Source organism: Marmota flaviventris, chromosome 2, assembly GCF_047511675.1.
Source record: "Marmota flaviventris isolate mMarFla1 chromosome 2, mMarFla1.hap1, whole genome shotgun sequence".
Lineage (NCBI taxonomy): Eukaryota > Metazoa > Chordata > Mammalia > Rodentia > Sciuridae > Marmota > Marmota flaviventris.
This window is the reverse complement of record NC_092499.1, coordinates 11,836,305-11,848,411: the sequence shown is the minus strand read 5'-3', so window position 1 is coordinate 11,848,411 and position 12,107 is coordinate 11,836,305. Positions and strand designations below refer to the sequence as shown.

The window sequence follows — 12,107 nt, the reverse complement described above, 5'->3', positions numbered from 1 at the left end:
CAACCTCCCACACCCTCTGCATCTCCTGGGGTGAGGGACAGAACGCCGTGTACATGATTTTTCTGATTTCTCGGCAAAAAGAGGATTTGTCAGTCTTTCCTTGTTCCGGAAGGAGATGGCCCTGCAAGAGCCTGACGAGTCCCTGAGGGCTGAGATCAAAGGCTGCGGGAACCGCAGCTGCCTTCCTGCACGGGCTGCTTATCTCAGGCTTTCTGGTGACTTTGTTTTCAACTATGTGGGGTCCTTCTCTGGTCCAGTGGAAAGAGGGAGGCTTTGGTGACAGACGAGGACCAGCTCACGTTTCTGTGTCATGGTTTCTGAGCCCCATGGCCGCAGGCAGCCCTTAGGAGCCTCAGTTTACCATCTGTGGACCAGAATATCAGTCCTACCTCTCTGGTCACCGCAGGAAGTGAGGCATTTTATGTAAGTGCGGCTCTTGGCACACAGGACCCGAGAAGGCGCCCATCAACGCCACCTGTCCAGGACAAGGGTCCTGAGCAGAGGCTGCCCTGCCCTCCCTGCCAAGGGAGAGGCCCCGGGCCCTCAAAGCCAGGCTCCCTGGAAGGCCTGCGCCCCGCCAGCCAGCCTCCTGCTCACACAGAAAAATATTTGGAATGAGACATGGACTCAGCCCACCAAGGGGACAGCCCCTGCCCGCTGTGTCCGCAGGACACCTGGGCAGATGTTTGCAGTTAGCGGGCTCGCCCTTCCCCGCCGAGCACCCTGCCCTCTGCCCGGCCTCCTGGCCTGGGCTTCAAGGACCCTGCCTGTGTCCCTTTGTTCTCACGCTGGTCTGTCCAGATCGTCCCTGGCTGCGGGGAGGTGGCTCGTGTCTGTTTTCCCAACTGCTCAGGCACGTGCTGAGGACAGGGACCTCCTCTGGACTCAGGCCGCCATGCTGTGGCAAGTCTAAGCGGAGGGTCAGATGGACACGGGTCAGAATCCAGGCTCTGACGGGGACCTGTTGTTTAACCCCTTCACGCCCCAGTCTCCTGCGTATTAGATGTGGACACTGCTGAGCTCCCAGGGCTCTCGGGAAGAAACCCAAGACCTAATCTTCCGCTGAGCAGAGTGTCTGGCACCCAGCAGGGGCGCAGCAAAGGACTCCAGGCCAGCCCCAGGGAATGCAGAACCTCTGGCCTCTGTGTCGACCTGGGGGGCAGAACCCTTCCCATGGAGAGGAGAAAGAACTGCCCTGGTCTCAGGGACTTCATAATGTAGGCAGAAATGCTTTAGTTTCTCCCATGAAGAGTTTTCTTAGGCAAAGAAGGCAGAGAACCTGGGTTCAAATCCCAGCTCTGCCACTAATTTGCTGTGTGACCTAAGAAAAAAAATCACTTTCCCATCCTGGTCCTTGGCTACATCTGCAAAGTAAAGAGGTGACCTCAGTGTTGTCTAAAGTTCTTTTCTGACCTCGAAGTGCGGCTACGTGGTGGAAAAAGGAGGGGGCGGGGTGTCAGGAGTCCAGGAATCCGGCTAGTTCTACAGCTAAGTCTGCTATTGACTATAGATAGGTCACCTCCCCTTTCTAGGCCACAGAGAAAAATGGGGATGTTGGGCTGGGGAGACGGCAGATGTCACCCCCACAGTGCCCGGGCCTAAATGCAGATATCACCAGTGGCCCCCGCAGGACTTGGACACGGCCTCGGAGTCCTTCTTAACACCGCCCTCCACAGAGACACCGTGGGTGACAAGCGGATGACACCTCCACTGTCCCCCGCCGGCTCGTCCCTGAGGTCCTTCCCAGCAGGGGCCCTTGGCCACTCACCGTGCTTGGCCAGGAACCTCAGGGCCTCCAGCTGCCCACTCTGCGCGGCCACGAACAAGGGGGTGATGCCGTAGGCGTTCTTGGCCTCCACCTTGGCGCCCCCGCCCACCAGGATCTCCATGACCTCCAGGTCGTTGCGGGACACCGACTCGTGCAGCGCCGTCCAGCCCCGGTTGCAGCGGTGGTTGGTGTCCGCCCTGTGCTGCACCAGGATCCGCACGGCCTCCGCGTTCTTGCGCTCGCAGGCTGTGCCCGGGGACAAGCAAGACGGTCAGGGGCCCTGGCAGGACCCGGCCAGGCGGCTCCGTCTGTCCGCTCACTCACTCACCGGCCAGTCACTCAACCAAGAGCCACTGGATCTGCCAAACCCCAGCCCCTGTGCCGAACCCAGGATGTGCAGTGAACAGGGGTACGGAGCCGGCGCTTAGGTCACGCAGACAGGAAGTGGCAGAATTAGAACCAGGCAGTCAGGTCTGGAATCTGTCCCCCTGAATATTTCAGGACGTCCCTCCCTCGTCGCCCCTTCCAGGGTCACCTGCTCCAGTCCTCCACATCACCGAGGCGAGGCGGACCTTTCCAGATGGGGAGTGGCTGTTCCTGCTCAAAGCCCGCCCTCAAAGCCTCCTACCTCTGAGGCCAGCTCCTCTCCTCAACCTGTTCCACCTGCCCCTTAAGCCACACCCGTCTTTGGACTCCAAATGCACCCCGGGGCTCTGGCCAGATTCTCACCATGGAGCCGTAGGTTCAAGCTGGGGTCACCCCGTGATTGTCCACATTGACCCCCCGGGGCCCCCCTGGGTCAGAGGTGGAGAGGGGCACAGGGGCTGCCGGTGCCGTGTCCAAGCAGGACCACGCTGCCCACCTCTCCAAGCCTCAGTGTCCTGCAGAGGGTCGAGGTTCCCTGGGAGGATGGGGGGGGGGCACTTGAGGCACTAGCAAGGGGCGTGGCCTATGGCAGGACGGGGCCAGGAAACTGCCTGGCTGGGAGCTCTGCCTGGGACAGCTGTGGAGCCCACCCGGGCCCCCCAGGCTCTAGGGCAGACACACCCACCGCAGGTCCTCGCCCACCCAGTTACCTGCCACCCAGTTCCTGCCACCCACAGAATGTCCCCAGTGTTGGGAACGAGCGCAGGGGAAGTCAGGGATCAGTACTCCTCAACGCACAGAGGCCTGTGGTTTTCAAGACGCCGCTGGCTGTGAGTGGGTCCCTGTGAGCTAGACACTCCAGAGTGCAGCACCTGCTGGCACCCAGCTCCCAGGTCCACCCCTCGCTCGCTGGCTGTGTGATCCTGGGCAACTTGCCTCACCACTCTGTGCCTTAGATCCTCATCTGCAAAGTGGGGGTGTGGCAGTGCCCCTCTTGAACATGGATGGACACGAGGGCTGGGGAAAGCAGAGCAGTGCCAGGCACACGGTGAGCCCTTGGCAAATGTCAGCTATTAAACTTCTGGGATTTTGACTCTGGGTGCTGCTAGGGCAGCCAGCGAATGTCCTCGGGTGATGATGGACTGAGCAAGCCCAGAGGGTTTATTTTCCTTGAACACACCTCCCCTGCCCTCCCCCGCCCTCCCCCACTGCCCTCCCCCACCCTCCCTCCTCTCCCTCCCCCTCCCCCCTCCCCTCCCCCCTCCCCCCTCCCCTGGGGGTCTTCATTGCCCCTGCTTGGGTTGTAGCCCTACCTGGGCCAGCGCACAGGCATGGCCCATGTCTTCTCAACTCTGAGACTCGAACGGCATAAACGATGCAGCCCAGAGAGGCCTGCCCCCGTCAGAGTGGCCACGGAGGGGCCGCGCCCTGGGGGAAGCAGGCTACTCCGTTGCCCACCCAGCTCCGGGGCTCTGCCTCAGAGAAGCCCGCCCGGCTCACCTTTGTAGAGCGGAGTCTCTCGGGACTTGTTGGAAATGTCAGGCTCGGCCCCGGCCTGGAGCAGCGAGAGGACGCAGTCCAAGTGTGACCTGCATGTGGCCAGGTACAGGGCCGTTTCCTCCTGCAGGGTGCGCTGGTCCAGGGCCCCCGGGTACGCTGGGGAGGGCAGACCAGGAGCTCATGAGAGGGAACCATCCCGGTCTCCTCCCCATTCCAAGGCCCAGCTGCATGGCCTCCTCTGAAATTTGCCAACCCCAGAAGACCTCTGTCTCGCCTATCTCAGGGCTGCTCCTGCTTCCTGGTGGTGCAGATGCAGCTCAGACGCCACCTCCTCCTGGAAGCCTTCCCTGGTTGAATGGCCCCCTCACCCCCAGCAGTGGGCCTGTCCTGCCTGTGCACTCCCACCGGCCATTACTGGAGACCCAGCTTCCCCTGCAGCGTTTCTGAGTGTGGTGGGCTTTCAGGGGTCTGGGCTGCTTGAGGGCAGAGGTGACTCCTGCCTGCAGGTGTCACCCCCTGTGAGTCTGGCTCTGAGGAAGATGGGGCTCGGAGAGGAGGCGAGAGTGGCCGAGGGTCGCACAGCTGGTGAGAGGCAGCCTTGGCAGAGCAGAGGCACAGCTGTGGGGTTTTATACCAAATCAGCCCCTGGAACATTCTGGAACAAGCTGGCAGCGGTCTGCCCCAAAGTCAGCCCTCCCTCATTCCTTTTCTAGGAATCAGGCTCCCGGGTCTTGGGAGCCCTGGTGGGCGGGCAGCCGGGGGTGACTTGGGGACTTCAGCCTGCCCCTGCCCCGCCCACCTCTGCCCCCCGGGAGCCCCTCACCTCGCTGCAGGACCTGCAGGCAGCCCAGCTGGCCGTAGTAGGCGGCCTCGTGCAGGGGAAGCCAGCCCTCCCCGTTGGGCTCCGCCAGGTTCTTCCCGTCCTTGATCATGGCCTCCAGGCCCTCCTTGTCACCCTCCTTGATGGCCTTCAGCACGGGGTCCACGGCCCTGAGAGAGCAGGAAGCAGCCAGGCCTCAGGTGCGGCCAGAGGCAGGGCCCAGTGAGGAGTCCCTCAGTCCTGGGTCCCAGCTGGTTCTGGGACAGGGCTGAGCCCCCTGCAGCCCAGTGCTACAGGAGACTCAGGGGACCTCTCACCCCTGTGCATTCTACGGCTGACGCTAGTTCACACCAAGGGCCTTCTACCAAGAGGATGCAGCAGAGCACCGGCCTGGGATATCCACCCCCACCCACACATCTAGCCACTGAGAAACTCAATACCCCCAGGATCAGCAAACTGGAAGTCCTCACGAGGCAAAACTGAGGACCACAGAGACTCCAGGGGTAACGGGAAGAGCACCTCTGCTTGGCTTTCTCAGGTCCCCCGTTCACTCATCCATTCATTCCCTGAGTGAGGACCACCACGGCTGAGACCCCCAGATCCTCTTCTGGGTCGGGTTCTGCATACATAGCCCCATTCCCCAGATGGAGCAGGTGAGGCCGGAGGCCAGCCTTGTGCCTAGGTGCCTTCCGCTTCGGATGGGCTCTGAGGGTCTCCAGCACCAGCTCTGCCCCCTCCCGGAGCTTCCTGCCGTGTGAGCTGCACTTCCTCCTGACTCTCAGCCTCTGCGTTATTAATAGCACGAGGGCACTGGCTGAGATAGAGACCCAGCAAGGACGGTGGGAAACTGACCAGATAAGTCCTGGAGTCCCCATCAACACTGTCACTGCCACCTGATGAGTCCACTTAGGCAAGGACAGAGCAGCCCCCCTTTGACCTCAGGAAAAGTCCCAGTTGGGTATGTGGCTCTGCTGAATTAAAAGGGATGGGGAGGGGGCCGGCTGGTCTCATGGGAGGGGGCGCAGCGAGCCCCCAGGACCTGCCGCCCAGCACTGGTCTCATGTGTCTCTCTACTTGCAGTCATGGACCTTGGAGCCCTCAGTGCCAGACATGGACGGCTCCTCGGTGAGCTCAGACAAGGTCCCTGCCCGAGTGGGGCAGCTGCTGGGGTGTCAGGTCACCAGAGACTAGCGAGCTGCACAGGACCCTAGAGGTCACCTTGACTTCGTCACTTTGACTTCTCCAACCCAGTCCTCCAGAGAGGGAGCCTCCGAGGGACAGCCCCTCTCTGGCAGTCACGCAGGAAGTAGCAATCTGCTGGAGAACGGAGCTGGGCTTCTCCTCCCCAAACTGCCAGACCCTCCCGGGGCACCGGGGGGCAGCGGGTGCCGGGTCTGGAGAGGCTGGGAAGGAGAGCGGGAGGCGCCGGCTGCCTCTTCCCCTCCCGGCAACACCACTGAGCACAGAAGTGCGGGTACCAGGGGCGGCGCCCCTCTTTTGCTTTGAGCGGCTTCTACCAGGGGGAGCAGGGGGAAGGAGACAAGCTCTCTCTCTCCTCCTGTGGCTCCAACGATTTCTGGGGTTTAGCACCTGGCACTCGGAGGAAGACAGCAAGGCAAAACGGAGGCTGCAGGTCTGGGTGCTTTGGATGTGCTCAGAGGACCCCAGAGGTGGCGGCGGAACGTGAGACAGAGTGACAAACAGAAGGTGCAGCTGGCTCCTGGGCTCCCCCTCCCTGCTCCTCTGGGACTCTGGGGTTCTGAGGCCATCTCCCCAGCCCCCTCTGGCTGGGGCCCCAGATTCAGAGCCCTACCGGCCCCTCCAGCACACACACCTCATTCTGGGGGCGTCTCCAAAGGATCCATCCCAAGCACAGTCAGGGGGCCAGTTCCTGCAGGACAGCAGCCTGCGGCCACCAAGCCCAGCTCAGAAGGAGCAGCTGGGGGCCACACCTAGGTGGGTTTGCCTGCAAGGTGCCCCATGGTGCCGTGTCTTCCTGGGGGCTTCAAACCTGCTCCCCTCCCCACCTTCCCTGACACCCCGGCTGGGGTGTGGGCGTGGCACTGGTCTGGGGCCGGGCAGGGGCACTTACGCCAGCTGGGAGGTCTTGAGGCTGTTGTATTTCTGCATGACCCCTTGGAACAAGCCCATGGGGGGCCGGGCCGGGGGGTTCTCGGGCGGCGCTGAGGACCTGGAGGGAGCAGAGCAGGAATGAAAGAGCGAAAAGTATTCTGCATAGGAGAAGCGGGTCATGGCCGGAGGCAGGACGGGACGGAGGGAGAGGCTGAGTGACAGACACAGGGCTCTGAACCAAAGCAGATGGCCGGGTCCTCTCTGTGTGCTGGACACAGCTGCTGTGTCTCTGGATTATTTTTGGCCCTTGGAGGAAGCCCTGGGAGATTTAAATGACCATATAAGACAACAATGAGGTTAACCTCACCCACTCCCGCCACCCCCTCCCCAGCCAACCAGCGGCAGATATGAAGCAAGGTGACGTTCTTCACCAGGAGGAGGTGACAAGTGGTCAGTGCAAGTCCTAGGTTGAAAGGGGCTCAGGGAGCAGGCCAGGCGGATCCCCATGGAGCTGGACAAGAGATTCACGGGCAAACAAGGGGGCAGGGAGCCCACGCTGAGAATCAGACCAGGTGTGCCCCTCACCCCGACCTTGTGGGCTCATCCGGCAAAGACCATGCCCAGGGTCAGGAGCTAGACGTCCAGAGGCTACAGGAGGAAGGTGCACACAGGGGAAGGTCATTGGGGCTGGGCCGGGAGGCAGATGAACAGGTTCAACCCCGGGCACCGTAGCCACAGAAGCTGGGACTGGATCATCTTCTCTGTGCCTTATTTCCCCTCTAATAAAGTAGCGCAAGAGTAACCCCTGTCTGGAGGACTGGCGAGGCCTGCCCTGGTGACCTGTGTGAAGCACAGGGGACGGGGCTCCCCTGGACAGCCATTCACTTGACCATTATGTCACCTCTCAGAGCCTCGGTTCCCCACCACACTGGGCTGTCACAAGGGCAGGAAGGAGGTGTGGCAGCCACTCCATGACCCGGGTTGGCCTGGGATTGTGAGAAGAGGGTAGGGGGTCCCTGATCACCCCTCCTGGGGGTCAGCCCTGACACCCTGGGTACCCAGCAGGGACACCTTCCTGTCTGAACACCTGGGGAAAGGGCTGTCTATGGGACTGGGGAGGACATCACTCCATGAATGGCTCCCCATGGGCCACAGTGATGGTGACCTCCGGAAGGGCCCATGCTCCCCGAGGCCAGGCCAGAACCTGCAGATTCCCTGGGCCTCGGAGCAGGGACAGGCCTTGGTGCCAGGGAGGCGGCCTGCTGGGGGTCTGCAGACCCTCCTCGTCCCGTCATTCCTCTACCTCCTCCTCTGCCTCCTCCCATCACTCCCACCCCCGCACAGGCTGGGCAGGACACATGCCGGGTTCACTCACTAACCCCAAAGGTGGGTACCGAGCGGCTGCTTCCACAGACAAGGGAGCCGAGGCTCTGAGAGTGTGGGTTACTGGCTGGGGTCACGCACAGCAGGTAGGTGGGCTCTAGGGCAGCCCCTCCTCCAAGCGCCTGCCCTTCCCTGCCTCCCCTCCCCCGCTCCGTGGCTGCACTGACAGGCCTGGGCTGTGAATGGGGCTCCACGGCTCTCTGTGCCTCAGTGGCAGAATGCAGGGTGGGGCTGAAGCGCCAGATGGAGGCTTCCTGTGCCCGCAGGACAGCAGAGAAGCTCGGTGTGTCACGCAAACCCAGAGCCACCATCCCAGGCCAGGACCTGCAAGTTCTGGCCTGGTCCTCCCCCCACAGGGCCCTGGGGCTGCTGGCCTGGAGTCGCCTGAACTTGCTGCAGACCTAGGCAGGTGACAGAGCCCTGACCCAGGCCACTTCTGCATTCAGCAGCCCTGTGGTCTTGACAAAGCCCTGGGCTCCCTGGGTGTGCTTTTGATTACTCAAATGTTCTCAGCAGGATGAGAAGCACTGATACAACCCTGCCTCGCTATCCTAACACTGGGACCTCTGTCTCCCTATAACAACAGCGAGGAGAGTGGCAGCAGCGGGGAGTTGGGGTGATGGAGGTTCTGCCTCACGGTCTCTGATGGAGGCAGAGGTGCCTTGTTCCCGTTCTGCAGACAGGAAACCATAAACTGAGTCCAATTCAACAACGGCTTCCCAGCTCTGGCTTGGTCCCAAGCCTTGTGCCTGGGCTAAGTAGACAGATCACTAAGTCACATCTTTCTGTGGATCCTCAAGACGATCAGAGGCCAGCGGGGTGGAGACCAGGACAGACACAGCCACAGCACCGCAGGAGGGATCAAGACCGGAAGGCTTGTTTGGGAAGTACTAAAACTGGGGTGCATGAGCTGGTTTGGGGGGCCAGGCAGGATGGCTACCCAGAGCCCACAGACCTGTGAATCTCAGACTGGATGGGAGTCCAGGCCCCCAGTCGAGTTTCGTGCTCTTTTGGGGCCAGGACGGGAGGCCCCGCTTCCCCCCCAGGGCAGGGGAATTCCCAGCAGAGCGAACCGCAGGCTGAGTCATCAAGGGTGAGAGGAGCCTGGCCCACCGGGCGGGATGTGGCTGCAGGTCGTGCCCTGGAAGAGGCCCAGGTGGGACCCTGTCTCCCTCCGACCCTGAGCAAGCAGCATGGCTGCAGTCTCCCTGCTGGGTCCCCATGTGCCCCTGGGTCTTTACCCTCCAGGCCTCGGGCAGGGACCACTCAGGTGCGGGGCAGACCCGGCCCATCGCTAGCACACAGCAAGGCAGTGGTTTGGCTGGAGTGGTTGGCGGCTGTGCACGTATCAGCCCAAGCAAGTTCCTGCTTCAGATTTTCCTCCTTTTTCTTAGAAATGTAGCCTTAAATAAAATGAAGAAGTTTAAAGACCGCAAAGACCCAGCTTCCTGGGCCCTCTGAGTGGTCTCTTCATGGACTTGCTTCCTGGAACGTGGACCCTGCTCACCCTGCATGTTGGGAGCGAGGTCGGCCTCTCCGGGAGCCCTGGCGACCCGAGTTTGACAAGTGACTCCTGCGCATGTTTCAAACCTTGTCCCGCCACACTGTGGTAGGGCAGAAGCCACCTGGGAAATGACTTTAAAAGGGAGCATCTATCTTGGGAGGGGGTGCTGACCCGACTTTCTTTTCTAGGATCCCAGAGACTCCGTTCCTATAATTATCACAAGATGATAACTACAGGCCTAAGAATCCTTATTGGCTTCAAGGTGCTTTTATTTCCAAAGAACATCCATTAGGTGTGTATAATGAGGCTAAGCACCGAGGACAAAAGGGTACAGTATCTGCTCGCTGTCTCCAAGAGGGTCACAGGTAGTTGGGGACACTCTCAGGAGACCTTCCCAGGGTGACAGGGGAGTTGGCCTCTGAAGCAGAGGCAGTGTGGGCTGGTGCCCCAGGTACTCACAGAGGAGGCAGGGGAAGGTCAAACCAAGCTGTCCCCATATTTGGTGCTCCTAAGAGTCCTGCACTGTACCTGGGGCTGTAGCTCAGCACTTGCCTCTGTGTGGGGCCCTGGGTTTGATGCCCAGCACCACGAAACAAATTAATAATAATAATAATAATAATAAATAAATAAAAGAAAAGAAAGGGGAAAAAAGAATACTGCAAGCATTCTTGAACAGGAAAAAATAGGTATCGCCATTTTAGGCATAAGTCCACTGGGGCTCAGAAAGCGGAAGCAGGACCTGAACCTCGAACTCAGTCCTCTCTCCACGGCCGCCTCCTCCCTTCCTTAATCCTCCATTCACTCGCTCTCAGACAGCTGCCTGGCACTTGCCATGGGTCAGGCCTGGGCTCATGGAGAAGGGGACGCGAGGTCCCTGCTCTGGAGGAGTCACATGGAAGAACCGACACTGTGCTTGTAGCCAGAGCCACTCAGGAAACCCCAGAGAGGGCGCGGGGGCGGGATCCACTTGACCTGGAGGTGTCCTGGGCAGGACTTGCTGAGGAGGTGACATTTCATCAGAGACCTGAAGGATGAGAGGGGCCCCTGAGGCCCTGGTGACATCCTCTTTCTGAACTTGCTCGGGACCACCTGACGGAGCCTGCCCTTCCGGGTGGAGGTGTGGGGGGCGCTCGGTCCTCCACCTCCGCCAGGCCGAGGGGGACTCCTGAGCACAGCGTGGGTGAATCACGTGTCTTCGGGGACCCTGAACCCTTGTGGGTGGGAGGCGGATGTGATGAGGCTGAGCCCCACTCCGGGGGCTGGGGAGGAAGCCGAATCGGCAGCACCTGGTGGAGCCAGAGCTCGGGGCCCGACCGGCTGCCTTTCAGCCCTGGCCTCTGCTGCGAGCGCGTCTTGTCCTCTGTTAAGTGGACACAGGGGTGCGCCCTTGCATGGGTTCTGGAGCAGCCAGTGCACGGGTGTGACCGGCCAGGCGTGCCCTGGGGTGCAGAGGAGTGGGGGGACTAAACACAGTACTACAAGGCTTTTCCTTCCCAGCCGACCCCGGCCCACCCTTCCAGGGTCAAGGGGGCAGAACTGACGTTCCCAGTCCCTGCAAGAGTGAGAAGATGGCTGGGGACGTGGCTCAGTGCATAGAGCACTTGCCTAGCACGTGGGAGGCCCAGTTCAACCCCCAGCACTGGGAGGAAAAGTGAGAAAACCCCACTAACCCTGCTCCACGCGCCACTTGGCCGGGATCTTAGATGACCTTGGATAGTGGTCTGGCCTCTGGGAGACTCTTTTCCCAGGAGGCTGGGCGAATGCCCCTGTGGGTCTCTGCTTCCTCACTCTTCCCATGGAAGACCCTCTCAGCACCCCCAGGACCCCCAGGAGGAGCCCCTGTGCTGGGGAGAAGGCGGCAGCTACCCTGGGGGACGTGTGGCTTCGTGCAGCTGAGGCTCTGGGCAGCAGGCCCTTCACTATCTGATCCCCTCCCGAGAAAGAGGAACCTGTGGGCTGACTTCAGCTGAACTGGCCAGAACAGGAACCAGGGGCCTCCTTGAACCCCGCCACGGTGAACCATGTCCTGGCCCCGGGTTTCTGTTCTCCGGTCAGGGCCCGCTGGTGGCCTGCTCCTAGCCTCCTGCAGCTCCCCAGAGGGCTGCACACCTTCCTCTCTAGAAGGGGCCCCTCCGCAGCAGCATCCTGGGCTTGGGCCCAGCCAGTCTGGGGGAGGGGGGCCAGCCTCGCCAGGGCCAGAGCTACGTGGGGAGCCCCGGGGAGTGTCTGGGGGGACAGGGCTGAGATAGACCTTCTCCACCGTAGCCCCTGTCACCTGGGACCTGACATTGGGCAAAGGCTCTTTGTTGCCGCTGCTGTTAGGAGAGAAGGCAGCAGAGGTTCTGAGAGGCAGAGTGACTTGCTCAGGGTCCCACAGGACTTGGCTGCTGGAGACAGGGAGCTTGGACCCTCCCATTAATGCCAGCGTGGCTGTCACAGCACCTCCTGTCCCCCACCACCCTCCTCCAGGTACACACTCGGACTTGACTTTGAGGAGAAAAATATTTTTACAGTGTATGTATTTCTTTTCTAAAAGCTTTTGAAGGTCACGTGCTGATTACCTCTCTGGCTCCTGCCTTCTACAAAGAGGGAGACGTGCACTGTCCAGTCAGCGGCCACTGGCTATGTGTGGCTAGTGAGCGCTGGACGCGCCACTGGCCTGAACTGAGAGGTGCCATGAGGATAAAACCACA

The 12,107-nt window shown here is 61.0% G+C and overlaps 1 protein-coding gene across 3 annotated transcripts in view; it reads right to left on the bottom strand.

Annotated features, from left to right (window-relative positions):
- Positions 1 to 12,107, bottom strand: part of Asb2 (ankyrin repeat and SOCS box containing 2) — a 36,102-nt gene that overhangs the window by 11,238 nt on the left and 12,757 nt on the right. For 2 of the 3 annotated variants that reach the window (XM_027931699.3, XM_071607579.1), the window contains exons 3-6: positions 6,547 to 6,645; positions 4,458 to 4,624; positions 3,635 to 3,790; positions 1,769 to 2,014 (exon numbers count right to left, since the gene is read on the bottom strand). In XM_027931699.3, the coding sequence (XP_027787500.3) occupies positions 1,769 to 2,014; positions 3,635 to 3,790; positions 4,458 to 4,624; positions 6,547 to 6,645 (668 nt within the window). Of the gene's footprint in view, positions 1 to 1,768; positions 2,015 to 3,634; positions 3,791 to 4,457; positions 4,625 to 4,973; positions 5,111 to 6,546; positions 6,646 to 12,107 lie in introns of those variants that run through there. The other variant, XM_071607580.1, reaches the window with a different exon arrangement.